The following is a 26,792-nucleotide window of genomic DNA, read 5'->3' on the forward strand; positions in this document are numbered from 1 at the left end:
TCTCCCTTTTTCTGTTCTGATCTTTGTTGTGCAGATTTTTGCAGAATTAGGAGAAGAATTATACTCTTTATTTCTTTTGAAGAATGATAAAATTTAGTAACTCCTGGAAATACAGTTCACTTATACTTAAGACACAACACAGGCAAACTCAAGCCTTTCCCACTCACTGTTATTTGTTTCCTGAAGAGACAGAACCAGATGTGACAGCAAGACGATGCCAGTTGTTTGTGTGTGATAAGAGCCAGTCCCAAATTTGTTCTTGCCGTGATTTAACCTCTGAGACACCTCGTGGTGGAAACACTCACTGCCGGCAGCAGGGCCATGGCCAGAATCCATTTTAAAACAACCTGGAGTTCCCATCCTGCAGTGCTTGGAAGTGGCTCAAGTCCCACAGCCAGTAAAACATTGATTCGGGGCCAGAATCAATCTGTGGCTCCTTTTTAATTTAAAATGTATAAAGCCACTGAGACATTTATTTTGTTGCTCTCCTGTAAGGAAAGGCTGGGAGAATTGGGATTGTTCAGCTGGCAGAAAAGACTTTGGGAAGACCTAATTCTTTCCAGTATGTGAAGGAGCTGACAGGAAAGATGGAGAGGGACAATTTTCAAGGGAAAAGGGGAATGGCTTCCCACTGCCAGAGGGCACGGCTAGATTGATATTGGGAAGAAATTCTTCTGGAAGTGTCAAGGCCAGGCTGGACAGGGCTTGGAGCAGCCTGGGACGGTGGAAGGTGTCCCTGCCCATGGCAGGGGGTGGCACTGGGTGAGCTTTAAGGTCCCTTCCAACCCAAACCATTCTGGGATTCCATGATTCAATGAAGAATGAAACTGGCCTTTGACTTCCCCAGGGTATCAGAAATATTTATGCGATTGGTGATGTTTTACCACAGCACTGCCACAGTTCCAGGTCTGTGAAAACTACGTGGGACTTTCCCTTGAGTTTCACACGGCGTTTGATTTTATTTCAGACCTGAAACTGAATGTGAAACATTCCTGGGAGCTTGGGGGGAGGATGGACGGAAATATTGCTGAAGGGAAGGTATAAAAACGCCGTGCTGGTGCCGTGTTGTTTCTCCCGCGTGGCACTGCTGAAAGCAGGGACGCTAAAGAGCTGGAATGTGCTTTTGGCCTGTTTTCTGTAATGGAACATGGAATGTCAGGACTGTAACCACTACGGTCTCGCTACAGCTGCTTTATTTTTCACTTCAGAGTGCACCGTGGACATTTTGGGGAGCTGGCCTTGCTTTTTGTTCGCACCAAGCTGTGTCCTGCTTTTCTAGGGCATCTGGAAAGTAACTGCGGATCGCTGTTCCAAATCAGGGCTCTTTTTAGGTGCTTCCCTGCCCGACTTTTGACACAAAACAGACTGAACGTGACTCCCCACGCTGGCGCCGGGGTTCCACTACCACCCTTGAACGCATAAATCGGTATTTTCTATCTCAGATTGCGTTTCAAAGCAGAGGCGAAGGCTCCGGCCGCGCGGAAGCAGCGAACTGTAATTGAAAATACGTTTATTTGACATTTTTCCAGCCGCAGCCAGGGTTGAGTGCGCCCTGAGGCGCCGCGCAGCCGGGCCCGAGCCGCGCCCCCGCCTGATTGACAGCCGAGCCAGCCAATCACGACCCGCGCTCCCGCCGTGACTTCGCCTCCCGCCGCTCAAACTGCCCAATCAGCACGCGGGGGGGTTAACGGACCGTCCCGTGCCAACGTCGGCGGCCAAACGCGCCAATGGACAGAGGGCAGGCTCGTGACCAATGAGATCAAAGAGTTAGCGGGACTGCGACACGCTACTGGTGACTTTGCTTGTCAGTCACCGCTGCTGGTGCCGGTGATTGGCTGGTGGGGAGGAGGGGGGCTTCCGGGGGCGGGGATACTATATTAGGGGCGGACAAAGGCGGCGGCGAGGCCGTCCAGCTCCACCGCCATTTTGCGCAGCGGGCGCTGAGCAGTAGCAGCCGCCGCGGCCGGAGCTCTCTTCTCATCTCCCGCCTCCTCCCTCCGCTACACCATGTCGCGGGATCGCTTCCGTAGCCGTGGCGGCGGTGGCGGCGGCTTTCACCGGCGTGGCGGCGGTGGAGGACGCGGCGGCCCCAACCACGATTTCCGCTCGCCGCCGCCCGGCATGGGCATGGGACCGAACCGCGGCCCGATGGCAGGCGGCCCGCAAGGCCCGGGCGGTCCGCCGGGAGGAGGCCCGAAGCCCGAACCGCCGAAGCCGCCCACGTCCACCTCTGCTCCGCCTTCTTCATCTTCTTCAGCCTCCGCCACCACGGCGGGACCCACCGGCAGCCAGGCGGGAGCGCCTCCATCCTCTGCGCTTCCCGCGGGGCAGCAGCCTCAGCAGCAGCCGCCGGTTTCGGCTCCTTCCTCGTCTCCTTCCGGTGCACAGCCGCAATCCAAGCCCAGCCCCAGCCCCACGCCGGCCGGCGGCCCTAAGAAAGGACAAGGACAGTCTCCCGGCGGCGGCCCCAAGGGGCCGGGCGGCCCGCAGCAGGGGCCGCACAAGGGCGGCCCAGGGCACCGCGGCGGGCCGGGCGGGGAGCCGCGGGGCCGCGGGCAGCAGCACCAGAGCCAGCAGAGCCTCGGGACACAGCAGGGCTCGGGGGAAAGGAGCGAGAAGCTGTCGGACGAGGTGAGTCACGGCCCCCCCATACCTCCCTCAGGCACAAGATGGCGGCGGCTCCGCGCGCCCGCGCCGCCATCTTGAGGGGAGGAGCGGGGCAGAGGCGGCGGCGCCTCCGCGGGGTGCGAGCGGTCCCCGGTGTCGGGGCGGTCCCGGGGCTGCGGTTCGGGTTCCCTCGCGGTGCCCCCGGCGCTGCCACGGGGCTGCGGTTTGGGTTTCTTCGCGGTGCCGCGGAGCTGCGGTTTGGATCCTCTCGCAGTGCCCGGGCGGTCCCGGGCTTGCGGTTTGGGTTCTCCGGGGGCCCTCAGGGCTCCCGGCAGTTCTGTGTGCAGCACTCGGTGATGGCTCGAACCGGTCTGATTCTTTTAGGGGTTTAAAGCGAACCTCTCTCTGCTGAGGCGGCCCGGGGAGAAGACGTACACACAGCGCTGCCGGTTGTTTGTTGGGAATTTGCCTGCCGATATCACAGATGAAGACTTTAAAAGACTATTTGCCAAATATGGGGAGCCAGGAGAGGTTTTTATCAACAAGGGGAAAGGCTTTGGATTCATTAAATTGGTAGGCATTCGTGTTGTGTGTTCATCCGTTTCGTTCTCTCGATGTGGTGATGTACAAGTTAGTTTTCTAAGACTGGGTTTTGCACTTCCCCCAGGAATCTAGAGCTCTTGCAGAAATCGCCAAGGCAGAGCTGGACGATACCCCCATGAGGGGCCGGCAGCTCCGCGTTCGCTTTGCCACTCACGCCGCTGCCCTGTCCGTGCGGAACCTCTCACCCTACGTGTCCAACGAGTTGCTCGAGGAGGCTTTTTCCCAGTTCGGTCCGGTGGAAAGAGCTGTTGTGATTGTAGATGATCGAGGTAGATCAACAGGAAAAGGCATTGTTGAGTTTGCATCAAAGCCAGCTGCGAGGAAAGCGTTTGAACGGTGTACTGAGGGGGTGTTTTTGTTGACAACGTAAGTACTCTGCCAGGATCTCTTAGTTTTAAGTTGAATAAAGACTGTAGGATTCTAGTTTTTCAGGATAAGGGCTTTTAGAGGAGTAAAACGAGTATTTTCTGTTCAGCACTCCCAGGCCAGTTATTGTGGAGCCGTTGGAACAACTGGATGATGAAGATGGTCTTCCAGAAAAGCTTGCTCAGAAGAATCCGATGTATCAAAAGTAGGCACTGTCTTTTGATATAAAGAGCCTATTAATGATGTTTTAAGTGGTATTGTCCCTGGCACTGAGGAATATGGAAAATTTTTCAGAACCAGGCTTTAGATTTTTGGTTTTATTGCCAGTTCTTGGGGTTTTTTTTCTGTTTGTTCATAGTTTAAAGTAACAATGATTTGTTTAGTGTATTCACTAAGTGTTACACAAGCAGTTTTCTACATTGTAATACAAAGAAATAGCAGCTCGACACATGGTTTTGGTGTATGTAGAAACTTGAAAAAGTCAGACTTGAACTGTTTCATGCTATTGTTAAAAGCTGTCATCTCCCTGAAGGCATGTCTCTGGTTGATGATCCCATGGGGAACTTGGAAATTTACATTCATGGTTTGAAATGAGAAACAAAGTAAAATTTTAACTCATTCCATGATTACTATAAACTTGTTGCATGTGGATTTTCCTTAGGAGCTGACTACTGGCATAAATGAACAAAGAGTCTAGAGAAAGAGTCAAGAGAAATAATTTCTGAAACAGCAGTTTTGTGTTAGAATCTGTATATTAAAACTGCTTGTAGGAATTTTGTGTTTTCCCAGATCACAAAAGGGAGTGCAGGGAGGGAGATCCAGTCAGTCTTGCTTGGCTTAGAAAGTGCTCAAAATTCCTTGCTTTGATCAACAATTGTAAGTGGTTTAGAGGCAGCTTTGAGAAGAATGTGGATTAATACAGTGTTCCAAACCATTGAAATAATTCATATTGGTAATGCTTGGAAAGCTTTTGAACTTGGTAGTTTTGTTCCATAAATTACTGAGTTTTAAATTTGAGTTTATTTATATGATAAAACAACCTGTTGGCCCTCGGGCACTTTTAGAACTATTTACCTGAAAGTGAAGGCTTTTATTTGCCTTTGACACAGAGTGCTTTGGCACTGGAAAACTCCACCTTGATTGTGCCTGCTTGGGCAAAGGCCTGACTTGTTGGGGATTTTGCACCTGCAGTTGTCAGCAGTGAAGTGTCTAAAGACAGTTAGGAATGAGTCAAACAAGCAGTAGCACTCTGAAGATTTGCTTGGATGTGATAGTGCAGGAGTCTCACATGTGCTGTGATAATTATTTGTGTTCAGTGCTGTTGTCCAAGTGTGTAAGATGCAGCAATTCCATCACAGCGAGTTCTTTCTCCTGTGCTTGTCAGGTATTCTCAGGGTGCCTTTGATGTTCCCTGATAATTCAGTTATTTTGTTCGTGATCTTGTATTGACCTTGAGTTTCCATGATTGCCCACTCTTGAGTATCTTCCTTTCTGCAGGGAAAGAGAGACTCCTCCCCGTTTTGCTCAGCCTGGCAGTTTTGAATTTGAATATTCTCAAAGGTGGAAATCTTTAGATGAAATGGAAAAGCAGCAGAGAGAGCAAGTGGCAAAAAACATGAAAGATGCCAAGGACAAACTTGAAAGTGAGATGGAAGATGCTTATCACGAGCATCAGGCAAACCTCCTTCGTCAAGGTACTGGGTTCTGTATTCCTACTATTTTTTTGCTTTAAATGTTGGCTTAAATCTATGGCTCTTTAGTGGTTGAGTGAGGAAATTCATGCTTCTAACTATGAACTTGAGAATTTCAGAATTAAAGAGGAACTTAGTAGTTGTTTGGTATTTATTTTAGTGGTGTATTGGTAAGAACGGTGACACTGGAATGTACTTCTCTGCCACAGTGCAGCTGAGGCAGATCTAACTCACACGTAGTTAAAATGGGACATAGTGTGGAAAAGCTGCTCACAGCCTTCATTCCTGCAGACCTCATGAGGCGCCAGGAGGAGCTGAGGCGTATGGAAGAACTCCATAATCAGGAAATGCAGAAACGCAAGGAAATTCAGCTGAGGTTAGTGTGGCTTTCATGGGATTTTATTCAAAGTTACATTTACCTTTTTCTTTTTTTCAATTACTTACATATGAAAGTTTTTATTTTTCAAGAAACACCATTGCTGCTTCAGTTGGTGTTTGCGAAATTGAACCGCTGTGTAAGTTTCTCCTCAAATATTTGAGCATCATAGAGTGTGTGGTTTTTTTTTTTTATGAAGTGTAATCTTTCAGTACCTTTCTCTTGCTGGAGCAGTTGATGTTGGTGTGTGTTCAGTGTGCTCCACTCCTGGGGTTTAACCTCTGCTTTGATGACCAGGCAGGAGGAGGAGCGTCGCCGGCGGGAGGAGGAGATGATGATCCGTCAGCGGGAGATGGAAGAGCAGATGAGAAGACAGAGGGAAGAGAATTATAGTAGAATGGGTTACATGGATCCAGTAAGTGACATCGTGGTGGGTTCGGCTTACTTTACCATGCTCAGGAATTCTGTAGATGTATTTTCAAGATTGCTGTGTTTTGCTTCCTTTGGGTTGGCGATTGCACTGTTTGTGTATGGGCAGTGGCAGTAGTTGGCTGTACCTGTGCTTTGTCTCCTGAAAAGTTTGGATTTTGGTGGTTGATGATCCGAGTTAAAAGTTGTTTCTTCTATGCAGAGGGAGCGAGACATGAGAATGGGTGGTGCTGCCACAATGAACATGGGAGGTAAAGAACCTTTTAAGTAACTACTTGATGTGGCTAACATAGAAATTGTCAGAATATGATTATATATTTCTCTCTCTTAGATCCTTATGCTTCAGCAGCCCAGAAATTTCCACCTCTGGGAGGTGGTGGCGGCATAGGTTATGAAGCTAATCCAGGAGTTGGCCAAGCAGCCATGAGTGGTTCTATGATGGGAAGTGACATGGTAACGTATCCTGTGGTGGCTTTAGCTTAGCACAAGGGACTTGTTGTGGTTGGGAATGAATTCTCCAGTGCTCGGATGGTTGTGGAAATGTCACTGATAACTGCTGACTCTCTTGTCAGGTGTTTAACACAGGACATCGTGGCAGTGTGTAGCATTACAGTAGTTGATAACCTTTATGGTAGCTTACACACTCAGAAATTGTTTGTAAGTGGATTCAGATGTGCTCTTAAGCATATTTGCAGTTAACTGACTTCATTGGACTTTGGAAATTCTGCGTCACTGTTAGGCTTGGAAGGTTTTTTAATGAATTCTAGAGAATCTGACAAATTTCATCAAAATACTTAATGTGGTAGCTTTTCAGTAATCTGATGTTCTGTATTGATGGACAAGAGAGATTTTTTGTTCTCCTTCCCAATGTGTGACACTGTTTTGGCCCTTCCAAGCCTAGGTAGGCTGGATGCTTGTTGGTCTGGGTGTGCTGTTCAGTCCAAAATCTGCGCTCAGGTCTGTTCCAGCAGCACATTAACTTAAATTTTCAATGGTAAACAGCATATCCCTTAGTCTGTGCTGATGTTGCTGTAGAAGAGCAGAAATGCTGGTTTTTAGCTTCAGGCATGTTCCAGCTATCCTGGACTGTAGCCATTTGTGGTTCCTGTCTCCCAAAGGAATGATAGCCCAGTCTGTTTTCCTCTGTTGGGCATGACACAAAGGTAGAGCCTGTTAAAACTACAGCATATCTCCTGTTCCGAGGTATGTTTCCAAACGACTAATTTCTGGCACACTACATGTGTGACTGGGCTTGGCCCTGTTTGGTGTTCCTACACTGAAGCACCATGGATGCAGATGACAGAAGTGTTTAATGGGCAGGATGGGAATCTGTTGGCTTAGGTGGCAATACCAGTGTGCTTTCACCCTCCTGAAAGGGTGTACACTTGTAGCACAAGCTGAACTAAATGATTTTTGGGTGGGTTTAGGCCTCTGGCTTAATGAGCTGAGCTACCATAGTAGTTTGTCAGATATCTTCTGTTTTATCTTTTTGGGGAACATATCTTTGGAATGGTAACTTCCCAGAGCATCATTGATTCAGTAGACAGTGCTGTTGGCCTTAAGGTATCTCAATAACCTACTGATACATAAGCAGTTCCTGAGCTTCCTGTGGGCAGTTAGGCAGTGTGTGGTGGATACTATGTACATTTTTCTCCTGAAAACCATGGTACAGGTGCATGTTGAACTTGTGTAATACCTGAAATGTGATGGTCAAAAGATGTGACAGTGAGGTGGATTAACTGCCTGGAGTTTCTTAGCTTGGGGATCTCTGCCACACAATGCGGTCACAGTTTCTGGGCTGATACCTTTAAACAGAACTGGAGATGAGCTGAAGCTGCCATGAATTAGGCAGAAGTAACCTAAGTAATATTTGTGAAACTCCTTTCTTGGAAGGATTGATGCTCACTTTCAGAAGTCAGGAGCTCTGAAGCGTGCATTTTCAGTTGCAGATACTTTTTGTAACAAACCACCTACCATTGTTCTGTGACTCAGTAGTGGGAACCTTGGTTGAAATGAAAATTTAAAGCTCTCTTTGACCTCATAATGTGTAACTTCTGTAGGCTGAATGCTGATCACACCTAGTAATACAGTATCTGAACAAAGTACATGCAACTAGAGGTACTAGTAAATAGACCTGAGGTCTCTGCTTTATTGCAGAGTAACTTAGCTGTTACACCTTGGTGTGAAACCTTTTCAATTGCTGTGAAGCTGTGAATTTTCCAAGAGCTTGTGGTGAAGGTGGGGTGGGAAGGGAGATACTGCCTGGATGCACACAACCCTCTGTGCATAGCTCTAACTGGAAACACTGAGTGCTTGGAACACGTTTTGCATCTGATGCAGCACCAGCAGCTCCGGAGTACGTTGGGTTTGAACAAGTGCCAGTCTTTGCTCGAGCAGTTGCGTTGGTTAGGTAAAGCACTGGTCAGTAGCTTTTTTCACATTTTTTTTTTCTTCTTGCAATGCAGTAGTGCTCACAATGAGTTTTGGTACTGCCAAAGGCCTCTGCAGTTTAGTCAGCAGACCGTAGTCTTAACCCCATCTTGAAAAGCACATGGTCTCTAGACAGCACATGCCAGTCCTGGTGAGTAGGCATTCTGTTACATTTGATGAATGTCAGCTCCTGCTTCAGCCAACTGGAGCTGCATTCTCTCATTAGGCTTATTTGGAAATGACAGTGATGTAATCTGAGCTTTTACTGCACTAAAGGTGAGACGTTCACAAGCTATTTGCATTAACTTGGTTGAAAATTTTGCTAGAGCTCATTTGGAAAAGTTGTTAATTCACATCTGCACTAATGCTTACATTTCTAGCACTGCAGGGAGGATCTGTTCTTTGTAACAGATGTATGAGAATGCATCAAGTGGGAACATACCTCAAGGCATGTATTACAATAAACTAATTTTTAAATTACCCTTTTTTCCTTTCTATGTTCCCGGTACCTGTGGATCGGCTCAATGGTGATTGTATCGACGAACCTTGACTACGGAACCTTCTAAAAATATATACTTAACACACATGGACATCAACTACTTATAATGAACTGTTAATTCTGTTCCAATAGCGTCCTGAACGCTTTGGGCAGGGAGGTGCGGGGCCCGTGGGTGGCCAGGGTCCTAGAGGAATGGGGCCTGGAACACCAGCAGGATATGGTAGAGGGAGAGAAGAATATGAAGCCCCAAACAAAAAGCCCCGATTTTAGATGTGACCTGTAGTTTCATTCCAGTTTGTTTTTGTCTGTCTTGTTTAGACACCGACTTCTTAATTCTTGCATTTTAGTAAGAAAGCTACGTTTTTATGGATGTTAGAAACTTACTGACCTAATATTTGTAAGTGGTCTGTTTGGGCGAGTACAATTTAATTATGTAATGCAGTGTTTCAAAATCAAATTTAGCTGTTTTTTTGATGTATAACGTCCCTAACTTGATGGCAGTGTACCTTGTGCCACTGAATTCCCAAAGTGTACCAACCTTTTTTTTACTGTGCTTAAAATAAATAGAAAACTAAATGTAGTAACTCTTCTTGCCGGTCTTGGTTAAACAAACGAGGCCAAATACCACACCTGCAGCAGTAACCTGAAAGCCTCGCTTGAGCTGAGGTCGGACCTAGACCAGGGTGTGGAACTGCAGCGAAGAGTGAGATCTCTTCCCACAGTGCCTCTCTAGCCAAAGATTGGGTTAAATTGTAGCCGAACTTTGCAGTAGGTGCAGATTTTTTGAGCAGTAATTGTGCTGCAACAAGGAAGCAAATGGAAATCTTACAAATGCTGTAAGATACATTATTTAAAGCTTCACTGCAAGCAGTACGGTAATGAATTCCATATTTTAGCTATGGGTGGTGGGATGGTAGCACTTACCACCCTGGCAGTTACTGCTTGGAATCTTTCAAAGACTTCAAGCAGAAGACTAGCAATGGTTATTTTAAAATAAATTCATAGAATGCCTTGTATTGGCTGACTTCCTCACTAAAGGATTGTTAATGTGATATTTATATGCTCTTAAGCTGTCTTGAGATTACAGGATCTGGCCTTGCTCCATATTGTACACCTGCCTGAAATTGCTTGGCAAAAAGACCAGAAGTGTTACTCGAGTGATTAAGGTTAATTTGCTTATGTCCTCATGCTAACAGTGGACTAATTTGCCTAGCTCAGAATACAATCATTTGTATTATGGGGACTGCAGGAACTATTCTTAAATTGTGTAGCTGGTGGGCAAATCCTAAAATCCTGTATGTAAAATACAGCAATCAGCTTGCTTGCATGATGGTTATCGCTTTTTTATTATTGATGTTTGGAGATAATGCTTCAAAAGTAGTATCTGAATCTGGAGTTTTAAGAGTTACTACTACACAGTGCAAATAAACTCCCTTTAAGGTTCTTTTTGTAGAAGATCTGATGAATTCGTTAGTTTGCTGTTCATTTTATTAAGCCCCAGAAGAATTTCAAAGCATTCTGGACTCATTGGTAAGGTAGTTGCTTTGCTTGTTATTACAATGTACCAGGTAAACTGGGAACGTGACTTCCCAGTGTCAAATACCTCGGTGTTAATGCAGGATACATCAACCTGCTTGGCACAAAGTAGGTAAACTTAGCTTGGCTGTACCTTCACATGATCCCCAACCACCTGAGTTCTGTGAATAGCTTTAATCTTCCCAATATCCTTGCATTCCTTGTGCTGAGCATTGGCTAATTCTAAATTTCCTGCTAAATTTTCCCTGTGGTTAAAACCTAAAGTGTCAGATTGCAGAGTTTTAGGGTACAGATGTCTGATCCCTCTTGAAGTACTGTTACCCCTTAAATGACAGAATAGCAAGTTGGGAAATGCTGATACAGGTAACACTGACGTGGAACATGAAGCTCACTAAAAAAGTGATTCAGCTTGTTTGGTGAATGCTTTTTGTTTACCCAGAAGAGTTTGGGAGTTGATAACATGCTACAACAATGAATTACTCTTGAGGAGGAATTTCTAAATTGGCAGTTCCTAAACTGCAGACCAAGTATTTGGAAGTTACTTGTATTGGATAGTTTACAAATGAGCAGTATCGATGCAATTTGCATTATTGAAGTGGTTTTAAACAATATCTTTTCTGGAGGGTGTTCGTGGGACACCCTCAAAAGGTGAAGGTGTCCAAGGTGGGGAATTCTGAACGTGAACATTAAATTAATTTTTTCAGTTTATTTTTCAGATTACATGTCTTTCTTAATTAAAAGAGATGCTGGTGCATATCCTAAAGTATGTTCTTTTATAGTTCTGTAACTTGGAAGAGTGAAGGATGCTGCTGTCTTTGTACCTTACAGAGCTTTTCTTTGGGTACCCCTGTTTTGTACGTAAGCTACTGTTGCTAGGTATTAAAATAGCTGAGCTGCAAAACCATGATTAGTAAATATATTTGAAAGATTTGGCAGTTTTCAAAAGATCAGAAAGTTTGGTTAAATCTGGCTTTGTTGTAGCTGCATAAGCAGAATTTCTAAAACCAATTCTGCTTGGAGTTGCATGTACTAAACAGGCATATGATGAACTAGCCAACTTCTTTTCAAGACCTTTTAAAGATGGTGTCTTAAAAGCTGGCAAACATGTCAACTTTAAAATCTGATAAAAGTTACTAAATGTGGGAGGCGAGAAAGTGACATTCCTTTGATCTACTCCTATGAGGTTTTGGACTTCTTTCATAAACTCTGATTTATATAATTGAATCTTCTAAAATCATTCAGAAAAGTGCTTTGCTGGTCAGACCTGGTTTTGGATGGTCTGGATCACATAACATTTTTGTACTGGACTTGGAGGACATTGGCTGTTGCAATTTAGCTTATTTTATCAAAATTGAACCCATTTTGACACTCGGAGCTCTAAAAACTGCAGCAAGTAGAAACTGGTATCGTTACACATATGTCTTCACACTTTCTCAGAAATGAATACAGAATAATCTTACCTTCTGGCGTAGATACATTACACTAATCATTTATACAGCTGATGAGAAATTGAAAATGCTTTTGAGATTTTGTGGTATTTTTGTGGTAGACAAATTCTTGGCTTCTCCTTGGCAACCATTTACTGTGGCAGCAAGTTCTTGCTGGAGTTTGAGACTGCAATTTACACTTTAAACTAGTGGCCTGCTACATAACTGCACTTAGCCAGCATTTCTGCAGTTCATAACTGTGAGGAACGTAGTACCACAAATGGCAATGGACATTAGGACCCGGATGTAGTATTCCTGCTTGCTCCAAGATTCTCATTGCCGACTGCGTACAGGTAGGTAACAAGCAATATAATATAACTTGGTGACTTTCTATGTAATCTTATACTGTGGGTATTCTGACATCACACTTCTGACTGTGGAATTACAGTGCAGCACTCCATACCTGTATGCTGAGCTTGCAGCAAAGCTGCGTGGTTTTCGGTTTGAAGCTTTTGTCTCATTCAGAGACAACAAGTAACTTACTGTGGTTCTTAGATGAGGATTTCCAGACCCGATTCCTCTGTACATACAACTTGGCTTGGGTGGATTTTTCTTAGTTCGGATGTAACGAAGATATTCTTAAACGAGCACTGTGGGGAAGAGGGAATGTGATCTTAAACTCAGTTGAGTACTTGACAAGGTGCTCTCAGTGCCTGGAAAAGAACACCTTTAAACTTTCTGTAGTGATGAAGTGGCCCATCTGCAGCTCATCCATGTGTAGAGTCTTGGCTTGGTGAGAATGTGTTAGTAACCACTGCTCTTGCCTGGTGTGTGCTATGTGAGAGTCACCTCAAGCTACTGGTACAAGCAGTTCTGAGACCGATCCAGAATATTTTTGAGGACATAAATGAGTGCTTGATTGAATATCCCTGTGAGTTTTATAGAGCTTATTGGACATTGCAGTAGTCTTTATTTTAAACTTTGATTGACAAGCCTGATATATTCCTCTGCTTTAATTGACAGTGATGAGATTCTGTACTTCTGCCTCATAGAGTCATCTTGATAGTGTAATGTACAATTTCATTTTTCATCAGTCTTGGGATGTAATTCTAAACTCTTCATTACTAGAACTCCTGACTATAGTGTTCCAGGATTAACGTGCTTACATTGCTAGACATCCAGACATGCTGATCTCCAGCTCTTTTGCATTAGCTCTTGAACCTGAATTTCAAGGTCTCTTGTTCCAGTGAATGATCTGGCTCTTGTCTGATACTCATTTTATTTCACAGGTATTGTAATGTGTTTTCCCTTGTTCTGCAAAGTTCTGCTTTGCATACTTGTTTCTGGTATTGTTGTCACTTCTGGACCCTTCTTTGTTACCTTCCAGGCAAGACTCTTGCTGGTGAACAGGGATCTGCTGGACAACCTTGCCCTCCGCTGTAGCCACCTTTCCATGTTCCATTGAACCCTTGAAGTAGCAGGTGCACCATAAGTTAATGACAACAGGTCTTTGGTTACACCACAGTGAGTGTAGCCCATGCCAGCTGGTCACACAGTGACACCTTGTCACAAAGTCAGTTTGGCTTTTCATGATGGTTTTACCTTTACCTGTGACTTGAATCCATTTTGTGATGGCTTATCCTTACCTGGGACTGGGATCCAGTAGCAAACCTGCTGGCAGCCACTGTGCTGTCAGGTAGCAAAACTGAATTAGTGATCTTAAACCATTGCTCAAGATCTGACTTAAGTTTTTCCATTGTGCTCTGGATACTTGACCTGCAGGAATGTCATGGAGGGGTTACTGGCACATCTGCCTCATTCTACGTACTTGAACTAAGCAGGTTTTTGACACTCTTGGAGCAAGCAATTTGTGACTGAAACCATGGGGCTCAGACCAGCTCTGGCTGCAGTAATGAAACTTGGTGTGGTAGCAAACTTAGTCATGTCTGCTCTAAGTCAGTCTGTAACAAATGGGTACAAGAAATGACATTCAAGTGCTTGCATTGTGTTTCATCTTGGTTTTATCTGTGTGTGAAATACACTTTTTCTCAAAAGCTTACCTGAAGCTCAGAAGTGTGGTGTCAGAATACATCTGCGTACTGCTAGGCCCTCCGAGCAGAGCCTGGTGCTGGCAGGAGAGCACAGCACAGCGTGGATGGGGCTTTATTGTAACATTAAGCATACAAAGTGTTGATTTGCTTGCAGTTCTCCCCATAGCTAAACACTGAGGCCTGTGAGTAGTTTTAGGACTGGAGCAGTAATGGGGTTGCATGTCTCTGTTAATCATTGCCAGCTGCAGTGACATGATCAGGAAGGCCAGTGTTCTGTTCCATTATGTTCAATGAGGCTGAGCATGTTGGGAAGGATGCATCCAAGTATGCTGCTCTGGGGAATCACTTGGCTTCTTCCACTACCAGCAAGTTTTGGAATCAGCTAATTAGCTTCAGATTTTTCTCACTCTCCATACCAGCTAGTGGGGCTGTTAAATAGTTGCTGCCTGGAAAAGGAAAAAAGGGAGGATTGGCCTTCTCCCAACTGTGTCATTGCTGCTAGGTAATGATTGACACGTTAGGACTTGGCTGTGCAATCCCGCAGTGGTCTGTGAACACCCCATCTCTATAAATGTTGCTTCTGAATACCAGTACTGAAGAGCTAACTGGGGAGGGCTGGGAGGAGTGTGGCTAGCAGGGAATCTGCAGTGTTCAAAGGATGCACAAAGATATAGTATCCCTTATGCATGGTGTTTGTTGCTATGGCAGAGAAAACAAAACGTGCATAACTCCTGCTCCCAAGGGCCGTGAGGAAACCCGGGTGGGTGGTGGGTTGGAGACTAAAGCCTGAAGTTGTCCCTGCCTGGTCAGATCACTCTGTGCCCATGGTGGGATCTGCCTCCCAACTGGAGCTGTGCAGAGCCTTGCACCACATCCCCAGCTCTCAGCATTGCAGGCTGCCCTCAGCTATAGTAAAGGGAGGCCTTGAGGAGGGAAGAACCTTGCTGAGGATAAAAGCAGTGACAGTGCCAACCTCTAGTGTCTGCCTTTGGCTTCTGAAGCGCTTGTTCGACTGTAGAACACAAGAGCTTCAAGAGGCCAGGACCACTGCACTCCCTCAGGAAAGGGAAGAGAGAGGGCATTGCTACAGGAGACAAATAGGGTCATAGAGTTGAAGTAGCTGACGAAATTAATGCCTTCACATAAGGGATAGTATACCTCTGGCTGCAATCAAACCTCACTGTGCTCAGACTGGGGATCCTGGGGGTACTGTGCTCAGGGTGCAGTTCTTCAGGCAACTGCCTGCATACTCCTTCAGCTCTTGATGAGTGTTTAGGCTAGCCTACTTCTGCCCCTTGCTCTTCCACGTAATAGTTTGGAATAATGGATAAGGTCCCCCTCATAACTAATCAGTCCATGTATGTTAAAACCTTATTTTTAAGTTAGTTTTGAAATGGTCACAATTTGCTGTGTATGACTCTAATAACTTCAGTTGTTATCCTTTAGGTGAAGATGAAAGCTGAGTGACACCGGAGTGCTCATCCATTGGAAGTAAGTATGGCTTTTTTGTCCTGGATGGATGAAATAATAAAGGTTTTTGGACACTTGGTGTTCAGTCACTTAATGCCTTTGAATTGGAGAAAACTGAGAAGTTGGGACAAATGGGTGCATTAAATGTGTGGGATAGATGAAAGTCCCTGCTGTCACACTGTGGGCTTCAGCACCCTGACTCCACCTGGGCTTGATATCTTGACAGCAGCAGCTGAAAATAGATTCCTAGACGTGGGTTTGTACAAAAGATTTCAAAATCGCTTGCGGGTGTAATAACTTGGGAATGTTTTTCCAGTTGAGGAGTTGAACATGAGCACATCCAGCACGGTGCCCAGTGGTGTGTGGAGGGACCAAGGGAGCAGGTGGACAAGTAAGTAATTTGTGTCCTTACACTGCTGTGAGGGCTTGGTAGCCCATCACCCTGTGCTGGGTTATAGAATTCCTGCCTGAAACGTGTGATTAATCTCAATTTTATATAAACTGTCTGCATCTTGCTTTTGTAGAGCCAAAATATAACCATTGTCTGAGGCTTTTCAGCCCCTCAGCAGCAAATAAATTCTGTCATTTGTGTGCAGCAGGTGGTCAAACAAGAAATGACCATTCCTGCACTCAGGCTGCAGTTGGTGATTGTCAGCATGGGAAAAGGAGAATAGAGCAGCTGCTTCTCAGATGTTAATTCAACTAAACCTTGTTAAAAAGCTATTTGCTGAAATACTTTTAACATTGAATTAAAAAAAATAGGCTGGTGTATAAATCAGCATGTATAGGAGCAAAGCAAATAGCAGTTCTTGCAGAACTGGAATTAATGACATTTTACCTCTAATTAACTACAAGGGGAAACTTCAGATATTTAAAATCTTGTTTGAGGAGCAACATGCTGAGTACCTTAACTCTGGAGTCACAAGTAAGTAACAGTAGAGCTGTAAGGTGTGAAGCCAGTGGGAATTCAACGGGTGAATTCATATTGAATCATCTGTGGCTTGTCACTGCTGCTCCTTGCTGTGGGGTAGGAAAACTCACAAAGCCATATCTGACCTTAAAAATACATGAATTCTGTTCATTTAATCTAAAATCTGATGTGAATACTTGAGAATATTGGGCAGGCACATGGCCTGTGATTCTGAATGGTGATTCCATGTCATGTAGTTTCTGTTGTTTTCTGTCTTTCTTTCAAAATATTTCTAATTGTGTGCTTTGCACTTGCAGAAAAAGAAGTCTGAGTGCAATGAAGAGGAACCAGGAACATACAGCTCTGAAAAATAAAATATTTAAATATTTTTATAAATGACTTCTGTTTTATTCCAGAGGGTATTCAGTGAATAAGCACTCTGTCAGTGTGGAGTGGTATGGCCGGGTCTGAGAAACATAAATTTCTGCAAATTTCATTCATTCCTTACTGCCATTTTGTGTGTTGCATAGTTTTGTATAGTAGAATTCCAAATGTTTACCTGTGCCTGGTTGGTTTTTAATAGCTTTTTTAGTGATTACTGTAATAATTAAGCCTGAGATGCCAAGAGTTAGTTCTCTAGAAGCCAGAGCAGTGCTGGGTTTGGCTGTTGCAGCACAAATTGCCGTGGTTGACATTGCTTCACTTGATGCTTTGCCAGCTGCACTGTGCACATACACTCTAGTTCATGCTCTCATTAATTAAATACAATCCTTTGTTTAAATATCAAGTTGTTTAATATGCTGAAATACACCAGTGATGGCTCTGTTCATTGTAGCAGGGTTTCCTCCTGCAGTGGCACGAAGAGTCATCAACATTTGTCTGGGACCTGCTTTGCCAGATTAGAAACATGAAAATAAATTGGTTTTCATGTGGCAAAGTGGTACGATATGCTTGAGATGGGTCTGAATGCCTGGGAGTGCTGGTGGCAGGGAGGGTTGGTGCTGCACTAGGAGCTCTCTCAGGCAATCAGTGCTGGTTGAGGGCAATCTGAGGTGTTTCACGCTGATTTGATGACTCTGTGGTATTGTCTGGATCCTGGAAAGGCTTCAGTGAGGTCTGTGGCTCCTCAATAGCTGCCCTGCTGGGGCTGGGGTTCAGTGTCTTTGTCTCCACAGCTACGGCAGCTTGTGCTGCCTTTTTTCTTCAGGTTCTGTTATTTTCCAGTAACTTGTCCTCATTTCCTCTCTTGCAGCACTGGCTGCTTCCTGTGAGAAAGTGTTCAGCATTCCATGTGCTGAAATGCATCTCCTCAGCTCCCTGCTAGGAGCAAACTGCAGCCTGTGTCCTGTAGGGATGGGATGGGTTTTCCCTGAGGCTGGTGTTGGCTGTTGTTATCACCTGGGGTGTCCTCTGGTGAGGTGACACCTTGTTCTACCAAATAGTTCATTAAGTAGCTTCTGTAATCAATAAAAGATCAGAGACTGAGAGCAGATACACTTGAACAATATCCTGGGAGCAGTAACTGTGACCCTGATGCAATAGCCCTTCATGCACACTGAGCTGCTGCACTCACTTTTTCAGGTTTTGATGTTTATTTTTTAATTCCTTTCTAATCAAGGAGCTTTCCAAGCCATGAAGGCCTGGAGCCTGCCCTGCCCTGTTGCTGTCATTGCATGGTGTGCCAACCTCAGCTCCAAATCAAGTTGAGCAGCTGAAGAATCATGTGCTGCCAGGAGTAAAAATAGTGTCACTGCCACTGGCCCCTGTGCAGCCAGTGCCTGTGGCAGCCCCTGCAACGTGGTGGCCGAGCTGGGGCCGCTGCAGGTCCAGGCTGGCTGTGCTTTCTGTGCCCCACAGTGCTTCCTCGTGCCTGGAAAACACTTCGGGCTCTCGTGCTTTACTGGCATTAAAAAAAAACATTTCCGCTTGAATTACACAAACGTCAGCGCCCGCGGCTCCCCTGGGCCTGGCTCTCGCCAATCCCGAGCTGCCGTTCCCGGGAGGCCCGGCCGGTGCCGGTGCTGGAGCGGCTCAGGAGGTGACGCAGAGCCCGGGGGAGCGCGGCCACCTCGGTCCCCAAAGCGGCATCCCTGGGGCCGGGCCACCCACCCTGCTGCCGGCTCGATCGGCTCCTGCCTGCTCCCGGAGCTGTGCCCGGCGCTGCCTGTGCCCGGCGCTGCCGTCGGTCCCCGCAGCCCCTCGCACCCCAAGCCAGCAGGTGCTGCCGTGGGTCACAGCTGCTCACAGCGCCCACCAACCCCCAGCTGCGGGATTTGTTGCGGGGTGGGGAAAACAAGACCCTCTCCCCCCCATCCTGCGATATGTAACCAATCACTCCTGAGACATGTAGCACCTCCTAACAGCAGTAGTCCTCCACTCCCTACTAACCCTAGCTGAGCCCACCGTCCCCCTTTTGACGTAGTAGGGCCCCTTGACTATTTAACCTCACAAGATAAGGTAATAAACGCCATTTTGACCATCCACCACGTTGGTGTCTGTACATGTTAGTAGCCCGAGTGACCCGGGCGAAGCCAGGTTGCCGTGCTGTGATTTGAAACCAAGTCGCCTGCCTTCTCAGCAGAAGGCAACAGGGGGGTCCCCTTTTTCCTCCAGCTCTGTTTCGGTGGGGAGGATGGTGCTGCTGGCGGGGACGTGTCACAGCCCGGGGGGTGACGCTGCACATCTGAGCACCCCCTGCCCCGGCAGCACCCAAGGGCTCGGGGGTCCCTGAACCTGCGGGGCCGGGCCGGGAACGGGGCCGGGCCGGGAACGGGGCCGGGCCGGGAACGGGGCCGGGCTGGGAACGGGGCCGGGCCGGGAACGGGGCCGGGCCGGGAACGGGGCCGGGCCGGGAACGGGGCCGGGCTGGGAACGGGGCCGGGCCGGGAACGGGGCCGGGCCGGGAACGGGGCCGGGCCGCTCCGCCCCGCTCCGCCCCCGGGCCCGCCCGTCCCGCCATGGCGGCGGCCTTCACCGCCCTCCGTGTCCTGCTTGGGCTCTTCTTCTTCCTCTCGGGCGTCCTCAAGGTCTCGGACTGGCTCTCCGCCGACCTGCACCGGCACATGGTGAGCGCGGCGGCGGGCTCGGGGGGAATGAGCAGGCTGGGGGCAGTGCAAAGAGCAAAGAGCACTTTGGCGTGCAGGGCTGGGCTCCGGGGGAAAGGAAAGGAACAGGTTGGGGTGTAGGGCTGGGCTCCGGGGGAAAGGAAAGGAACAGGTTGGGGTGCAGGGCTGGGCTCCGGGGGAAAGGAAGGGAAAGGAACAGGTTGGGGTGTAGGGCTGAGCTCCAGGGGAAATGAAAGGAACAGGTTAGGGTGCAGGGCTGGGGCTCCAGGGGAAAGGAAAGGAACAGGTTGGGGTGCAGGGCTGAGCTCCAGAGGAAAAGGAAAGGAAGAGGTTGGGGTGCAGGGCTGAGCTCCAGAGGGAACGTGTAGGGCTGACCCTGTTGGGGTGCAGAGCTGAGCCTTGGGTGAGAATGAGCAGGTTGGGACTACAGGGGCTCAGGGTGGAGCACCTTGGGTACAAGGCTGAGCTCTTCATTGTGAATCAGCCAGAGTCCCTTGGAGCACAGGGCTGATCCCCTTAGGGTGTGTGGTTATTTAGGATGCAGAGCTGATCCCTTTGGAAGACAGGGCAGGGCAGAGCAGACACACTGGAGGGGCTGTATCTCCCCAGCCCCAGGCTCAGGGCTGCCTCACCCCTCTCCAACCCTTCCCAGGCATCAGAGTTCGTGCGGTTCGCCAAGGTGTTTCCCCTGAAGGAGCTGGGGTTTGTGCCAGAGCCGGGCAGGTACCTGGCGGCTGTGGGCTGGGTGGAGGTGACGGCCGGGCTGTTGCTGGCATTTGGGCCCCAGCTGCTGCAGGAGATCAGCAACTTCATCCTCAGCGTCATCATGATCGGTGAGAGCCAGTGGGCACCCACTGCCCATCGTGGGGTCTTGGGACACCCTTGGCCAGAGACCCCCGTTCCTTTGCTCTGCTCCATGCCCAGGTGCCATCTACACTCTGCTGGCGCTGCAGGAGCCGCTGGCCATGTGTGCCCCGGCCACCCTCTCCCTCGGCCTCCTCCTGCTGCTCAACATCCGTGGGTACCCAGCTGCCCCTCGGGCCAAGTTCGAGTGACGAGAGGTGGGAAGGACAGACGGCTCAGCCGCTGGGGAGCAACGCCTTTATGGTATTTTCAGGGACAGCGTCGCATCCTGCAGGGTAACTTGCTGGTGGGACACAGCGTGTCCTCTCCTGCCTCTGCCGGTGACTCCGGTGCTGATTGTCCCCTCACTGCGGGACCTGGGCTGGTGCTGTGGGATGGTGGCCGTGGCACCGCTGTGACACTGCTGGGGCACTGCTCCAGCACCTCCGCCGCTGAACTCGCACAAGGTGTCCGGATCTTTCCAGCGTTTGGCCACACTAAACAGGGGCTGACTCTGCTCTCTTGGGGGCTTTCAAATTTTGGAATAAAACCTCTTGTTTTTCACGTTTTGCCTCCCTGTTTATTTCTGCCTCCCCCCCACGCTGAGCCTTGGGAGCTAAGGGGATGTCCTGGGGCTGGAGGACCCAGTCCCTGGGGAGAGTGCCTGGACACAAGGCCCAGGGACGTGTGGGAGCTGGTGCAGGAGCTGGCACAGAGGCAGATGGACAGTGGGGAGAGCCCATCTGGGGTGGGGTCCCTCAGCCACCCAACAATGTGCCAGGCCTTGCTGTACACCCAGGGAGTGACAGGAGCGAGTGCCCAGGCACCACATGTGCTTTTTGTGGATCTTGCTCTGACAGGGAGCCAGCCTCTGCCACCCCAATGGGCACAGCACGCTTGGGACAAACCAGAGTTCACCTGAAGTGTCTCCCAGCAAGGGGGCTGGGATGGCTGTGTGGGGAGCCTGGCTCTTGGGATGAGCAAGGGGTGTAAGACACCCCTGTACCCCTGGTGGGACCTGACCGACCTCGGGGTGACATCTTTGGTGTCCCAAAGGAACACACACAAATTGCAGGGCCACACAAAGCAGTGAGTCAGATGCTCAAAGATCTTGGGGGGCAGGCCTGTAGGGCTGCTCCCCTTAAAGCCAGCTTTGAAGCCAACAAAAGCACAAAGAGCCAGGAGGAGGCAGATTCCTGCTTTGATCCCTTTGGGGCATCTCTCTACTCCTCAGCTGCCGGGTGCAGAAACTTGACCCTCTGCTGCTTTCATCCAGGCGTGGGTGGGAGAAGGGCCCTGGGAAATGGTATTAGATGTGGCTGGGGGCACGGGGGGAGGGTCAGCCAGGCCAGTACTGGCCACTCCCACATGCCCCCAGCCCAGTCAGCCGGCGCAGGGGATTTTAGGGTGGCTCCAGCAGGGAATTCCCCATTACATACACACACAGGTGCTCTCCCCACTCCAGCTGCCGTCCCACAGGCACAAACACACAGGGGGCTTGGGATGGTGGGTGGGTGTCAGGCAGCCCCTGCCTCCCCCAGCACTTAAAGCTGTCCTCAGCCTGGCTGGATCAGAGTGAGGAGCAGCCAGAGGGGACCGAGCCACTCCAGCCTGACCCGACAAGGTAAGAGATGGAGCATTCATGTGCTAATGATGGGGAAGGAGGAGGAAAAGGCGACCACTGAGGGATCCGGACGTTCCTTTGGGGTTCAAAGGAGCTCCCCCAGGCTCAGCAGCTCGTGCTCTCTGTGCCTCAACCCGGGGCTGGGTGCTGCGTGTGCCGAATCCAGCCCTGCTGTGCTGGAAAACACCAGTTGGTGACTCAGTGCCTTCGTTGGCGAGGTGTGGGCAGGCAGTGATGGGAGGTGAAATAACTGCAGCCCTGGATACAGCCACACTGCAGCACAGCATGCTTTCCCATGGCCAGGACCAGAGGCAAACCCCGCTGTGCAGGACTGGGGGGCGTGGGGGGGATGCTGGCCCCGTGTTTGTACCCCCTGTCCATACCTGGGTTTCTCCATTCTGGGGCTCGCTGAGCCAGTCAGTGACATCCTCCTGCCTGGCTCCATGGGGAATTTGGGGTGCTGGGAGAGGGCTGGGGTGGGTGGCCCCACAGGCACGTGCTGTGTGGGAGGTGTTAAGCCCCGCAGCTGCCGACTGGAGCCAGTGTGGCACCTTCGGGTGCCTCTGGCTGCAGCTCTGTCCCTTGGCTGTGCTGCAGCTGTGCCTGCCACTCCCTGCGAGCTCTCGCTGGGCAGTTAACAGTGGCCTCTAGGCTCCCTTGTTGTGTGGGGGGACAGAGCTGGGGTCTCCTCCTCTCCTGTGTGAGCTGAGCCCTTCCAGCAGATGATGGCATCCCCACAGGGCTCTGCCTCCAGCGCCCGGCAGCTACTGCAGGTGCCAGCCAGAGAGAGGTCGTCCTGTCCGGGTCGACATCCCTCGCCTGTCCCCAAGGGTTGTGCCACTGACTGTTCCCCATCTTTGCAGGAGCCCGGGATGAACGGCTCGGTGCCGGGACCGCTGCTGGTGGAACCCCCCGGCGGGTGCGTGCCCAGCAACCCGGTGCAGTTCGTGCTGGTGCCCGTCGTCTACTGCCTGGTGCTCTGTGTGGGGCTGCCGGGCAACCTGGTGGCGTTGCTGGTCTTCCTGCAGAGTGGCAAGGTGAGGAAGGCCATCCGCATCTACCTCATCAACCTCACGCTGGCTGACATCCTCTTCAACCTCACCCTTCCCCTCTGGATCCACTACTACCTGGCTGGAGGGGACTGGCTGCTCTCGGAGGCCACCTGTCGCCTGGCAGGGGCCGCCTACTACCTGGCGACCTACAGCGCCATCACCTTCATGGCTCTCATCAGCTTCAACCGGTTCTGCGCGGTGCGGGCGGCGCGGCGGGTGCTGCCGCTGACGGGGCCCCGCGGCGCCGCGCTGGCCTGTGCCCTGGCCTGGCTGCTGGGGCTGGGCTGTGCCGTGCCCACCCTGGCCACCCACCAGACCTTCCCCACCCGCGCCGGGACCACCGCCTGCTTTGAGCAGCACGGGCGGCAGCGGGGCTACGCCTACGCCATGGTGGCTTTCTTCTCCGCCGCCTTCCTGGTGGTGCTGGGCACCTACGCCTCCATCGCCCGGGCGCTCTCGGTGCCCGCCGCGGCCTCGCCGGGCTCCCACCGGCAGCAGGCCCGTGCCATGGTGCTGGGCATGCTGCTGGTCTTTGTCGTCTGTGTGGCCCCCTACCACCTGACACTGGCCCCCTGGGTGGGTAGCCGGCCCCCTGCACCGCTCTGTGGGTCCCCTGACACCCTGGATGTGCTGCACACGCTGAGTGTGGCCCTGCTCAGCCTCAACAGCTGCCTGGACCCCGTCATCTACTGCTTCTCCATCCGGCGCTTCCGCGCTGACCTGCATCGGACCCTGCGCAAGCTCGGCCGGTGCTTCCCGCTGCCCCCGCCGGCCCCGCCCGGGCCGGCGCCTGCCGCCCGAGCATCCTCCTTCACCTCCTCGTAGCGGGGCGGGCAGCGGGGTCCTGCCCCCGCCTGCCCTGGTGCCACAGTCCCGGTGGGATGTGGTCCCTGTTGCCAGGTGAGGGATCGGGAGCAGCGTGGGGGGGGGAACTCTGGCTTCGTGCACTCCCCTCCTCCCACCCGGCTCTGCTCTCTGAGCATTCCCACGCGCCCGCAGTGGGAATCAAGAACAGATCCTGCCCCCCGCATTGCAGGCACTGGGAGAGCGTCCCTGGCACTGGGAGAGCGTCCCTGGCACTGGGAGAGGGACTCACCCAGCAATGGGAGCTGAGCCACAGTGGGGTGTGGGAAGGCAGAATGGCGAGGGATGCTCGGCGGTTGCTGTCGTCTCCCGGAGGTCTCCATCCTGCAGGACCCCCGTGGCATGAACTGGGCTGCTGAGGGGGCTGTTTGAGGCCCCGTGGCCAGTCCTGTCCTACAGTGTCGCTAAGCCTCATGCCTGCACCCCTCCTGCTCTTGGCCAGGATTAAAAATGAATGAACCAAAGGCTTCTTCGCTGGCGAGTGCCTGTGCCCCTCACCGAGAGATTTCTGTCCCTCGGGGAGGGCTGGATATGGGGCAGCCCCAGCCCCCGCAGCCCTGGCCCCCAGCCCAGCCCCAGGGCGTCTCTCGCACCGGGGGGCTGCTGACCCCGCACCCCCTGCCCCATCCCCTGCCCTGCCCGTGGTGGGGCGGCCGCGCTGGGCGCAGCCCCCAGCCCGCACCAGCCGCCCCCGCCCCGTGAGCCCGGGCGCGGCGGGGGCGGCGGAGCGGGCTCGGGGCCGTGCGTGGGCGGGAGACGGTGTTTTCCCAGCCCTGGCTCATTCCTGCTGCCAGCACAGCCCCGCTCCCGGGGCTGCACCGGCGGGAGAGCAGAGCGGCTGCTGTGCAGCCCCGCGGGTTCTGGGCACGGTGGGGGGCAGGGGTGCATCAGCTGCCCCCCCGATGGGGGTCTTCCTCCCCCAGCACAGGGCTGCTCACCGGCACACTCCAACCCACGCGCATGGAAGGAAATGTGAGGCACCTGGCAGGAGGAGATGTGATGCCTGGGGGACTGCTGGCGTGGGATGGGCAGGGTGGCAGTGGGCACCAGGACGGGCGGGTGATGCTGTGCCTGTGGGTGGTGTGAATTATAAGGGCTGCCAGCAGAGAGGTGAAGGTGCAGGGCAAGGCCCGACCCCGGGGAATGGGGTCTCCATGTGCCATGGAAACTGCACCACTGTGACCCAGGGGGACCATGGCTCAGTAAAGCCAGTGCGGGTTCATGGGATGCCCGTGCTGCCCATGGTGCCTGGACACTTTGCCCCCATGGATGGGGCTGGATGATGTCTCCATGCACCGCAGTGCTGCTGCTCAGCAGAGCTGGGACACGTCCCAAGGTGCCTCTGCTCCACACCCGGCCCCAGGCCAGCTGCCTTCGACCACCCAGTTCTTCCCCTTTTGAAGTTCATATTAAATTTTAATCCTTTTATATAACTGCTGAAGGAGGGGGCAGAGCTCTGCTCCCCGCATGCAGCAGAAGCAGCCGTGTCAGCAATGCAGGATGCTGCAGGGCCTGGTGGGGTCTGGGACTGGACATCTCTTCCTGGGGGCACCAGGACTTTTGGGGGGCTCTCTGCATGCCAGGAGTGAGGGCAGCCCCAGCTCCAGCTCTGGCTCTGCCAGGGTGTCCTGTTCAGTGGGAAAGCCTGGGCACTTGAACCACAGCACTGGGACAGGGACACAACTGCTTAGAAACACACGTAGGGCACTTGTTTGGGCCGTGTCCCCACCCCGCGCTGGGCAGGGCCTGGTGAGGCGTTCTGGGCTCAGCTTGGCACCAGGATGGGGCATGTGCTACCACGCTGCTCCCGCCACCGTGCAGGGCGTTACCCAGGTTATTGTTCCCGCACTTCCAGCCCGCGCACGCTGTAATTATTGTTATTATAATTATGATCAAATTACAGGGTGTGGTGCGAGTGGCTCAGCGGGCAGGCGGCAGCGGGTGGCCCTGGGTCTGCTGGGGGATGGCTGGGGCCGCACCCTGCCCGGGGCTGTTCCGGCACCCTGGGGCTGTCCTGGCACCCTGGGGCTGTTCTGTCGCTCAGGGACTATCCCGACAGCCCGGGGCTATCTCAACACCCCGGGACTGTCTCTGCACTCTGTCCCCTCCCTGGCAGGCAGTATGCCCGTGGACAGGCGTGGGTGACGGTCCCGGAGTGCCCTCGGCTCCCTGCCGTGATCCTGGGGGGTGCCCACGGGTGGGTACCGCTTGTCTCTGTGCCAGTCCGGCTCCGCAGGGTGCCTCAGGGGATGCCCACGGGTGGGTACCACTCATCCCGGCGGAGCCCGCGCCGGCAGCATCTCCCCGGCCACACGCGCGGCTGCCCCCGCTCACCCCGCCGGGGGTCCCGGGGCGCCGGGAGGCGGCGGCAGAGCCGCACCGGAGCCATTTTGCGCCGCCGCCGCCCGCTCTGGCTCCCGGGGAAAATCCACCGCCGTGTCTTGGCGGCGCCGCGGCGGCCCCGCTCCGCTCCCGCCGCTCCGCGCCCGCCCGCGCTGCACTGCGGGGCCGCCGCCACTCGCATGCTGCCGCCCGCCGCGCTCCCACGCGCGGGGCGCCGGCCCGGGCCGAGCCGGGACCAGCCGAGCCCAACCGAGCCGGGCCGGGAGCAGCCGGGCCGGGGGCGGCCGCGCCGGGCCGTCGGGGAACCGCCCGGGAGCCGCCGGAGGATGTAGGAGGCGGGAGCGGGGTAAGAGCGGCGGGGGCGGCCCCGCTCCCGGGGGTACCGCGGTGCCCAGCGCGGAGTGGGGGCCGGTCCCCGAGATCCGCGGTGCCCGGGGGGGGGGGGGCGGGAAGCGGTCCCGGGGGTCCGCGGAGCTCAGTGCGGAGGGGGGCTCTCACCAACGAGGCACCGGAGCCGGTGCGGAGCCGGCCCCGCGGGAGCGGGACGTGTCACCTGCGGACCCATCCAGCCCCACCGAGCGGGTGTCCGGGGCTGAACCGGGGAGC

At 51.9% G+C, this 26,792-nt stretch overlaps 4 protein-coding genes across 8 annotated transcripts in view; all 4 read left to right on the top strand.

Moving 5' to 3' along the window:
* The first annotated feature begins 1,858 nt into the window (after positions 1-1,858).
* Positions 1,859-15,876, top strand: SFPQ (splicing factor proline and glutamine rich). Of its 3 annotated transcripts, XR_008440574.1 has the most exons (12): positions 1,859-2,631; positions 2,992-3,180; positions 3,275-3,576; positions 3,686-3,781; positions 5,074-5,270; positions 5,559-5,643; positions 5,941-6,058; positions 6,275-6,323; positions 6,404-6,525; positions 9,134-12,317; positions 15,462-15,506; positions 15,802-15,876. XR_008440574.1 is itself a non-coding variant. In XM_053998523.1 (11 exons), exons 1-10 carry the CDS (start codon positions 2,008-2,010, stop codon positions 15,480-15,482), a joined length of 1,803 nt encoding a protein of 600 aa, XP_053854498.1. In that variant the 5' UTR covers positions 1,860-2,007; the 3' UTR covers positions 15,483-15,506; positions 15,802-15,876. The 3 variants fall into 3 exon arrangements, 2 of the variants coding, with proteins under 2 accessions (XP_053854499.1, XP_053854498.1); XM_053998523.1 differs by lacking the exon at positions 9,134-12,317 and having other exon boundaries at positions 1,860-2,631; XM_053998524.1 differs by lacking the exons at positions 6,275-6,323; positions 6,404-6,525; positions 9,134-12,317.
* Positions 15,877-19,316: 3,440 nt separating this feature from the next.
* Positions 19,317-20,867, top strand: TMEM35B (transmembrane protein 35B). The gene is made up of 3 exons (XM_053998854.1): positions 19,317-19,460; positions 20,113-20,293; positions 20,385-20,867. Exons 1-3 carry the CDS (start codon positions 19,353-19,355, stop codon positions 20,513-20,515), a joined length of 420 nt encoding a protein of 139 aa, XP_053854829.1. The 5' UTR covers positions 19,317-19,352; the 3' UTR covers positions 20,516-20,867.
* Positions 20,868-22,799: 1,932 nt separating this feature from the next.
* Positions 22,800-23,804, top strand: LOC128818848 (platelet-activating factor receptor-like). The gene has a single exon (XM_053998525.1). The coding sequence runs from the start codon at positions 22,800-22,802 to the stop codon at positions 23,802-23,804; it is 1,005 nt and encodes a 334-aa protein (XP_053854500.1).
* A 2,619-nt stretch (positions 23,805-26,423) lies between these two features.
* DLGAP3 (DLG associated protein 3) overlaps positions 26,424-26,792 on the top strand; it is a 28,001-nt gene continuing 27,632 nt past the window's right edge. For 2 of the 3 annotated variants that reach the window (XM_053998965.1, XM_053998968.1), the window contains exon 1: positions 26,425-26,532. The gene's annotated coding sequence lies outside the window, so the exon portion shown is untranslated. Of the gene's footprint in view, positions 26,533-26,792 lie in introns of all 3 variants that reach the window. The other variant, XM_053998967.1, reaches the window with a different exon arrangement.

Source organism: Vidua macroura, chromosome 25 (assembly GCF_024509145.1).
Source record: "Vidua macroura isolate BioBank_ID:100142 chromosome 25, ASM2450914v1, whole genome shotgun sequence".
NCBI lineage: Eukaryota > Metazoa > Chordata > Aves > Passeriformes > Viduidae > Vidua > Vidua macroura.

What these genes read in the sequence shown, in the direction of transcription:
- SFPQ (XM_053998523.1), top strand. Translation starts at nt 2,008, where the DNA reads ATGTCGCGGGATCGCTTCCGTAGCCGTGGCGGCGGTGGCGGCGGCTTT. An exon ending in GCTTTGGATTCATTAAATTG is followed by an intron (nt 3,181 to 3,274) that starts GTAGGCATTCGT and finishes CACTTCCCCCAG; the next exon opens with GAATCTAGAGCTCTTGCAGA. An exon ending in CGCAAGGAAATTCAGCTGAG is followed by an intron (nt 5,644 to 5,940) that starts GTTAGTGTGGCT and finishes TTTGATGACCAG; the next exon opens with GCAGGAGGAGGAGCGTCGCC.
- TMEM35B (XM_053998854.1), top strand. Translation starts at nt 19,353, where the DNA reads ATGGCGGCGGCCTTCACCGCCCTCCGTGTCCTGCTTGGGCTCTTCTTC. An exon ending in CCGACCTGCACCGGCACATG is followed by an intron (nt 19,461 to 20,112) that starts GTGAGCGCGGCG and finishes AACCCTTCCCAG; the next exon opens with GCATCAGAGTTCGTGCGGTT. An exon ending in CCTCAGCGTCATCATGATCG is followed by an intron (nt 20,294 to 20,384) that starts GTGAGAGCCAGT and finishes CTCCATGCCCAG; the next exon opens with GTGCCATCTACACTCTGCTG.
- LOC128818848 (XM_053998525.1), top strand. Translation starts at nt 22,800, where the DNA reads ATGAACGGCTCGGTGCCGGGACCGCTGCTGGTGGAACCCCCCGGCGGG.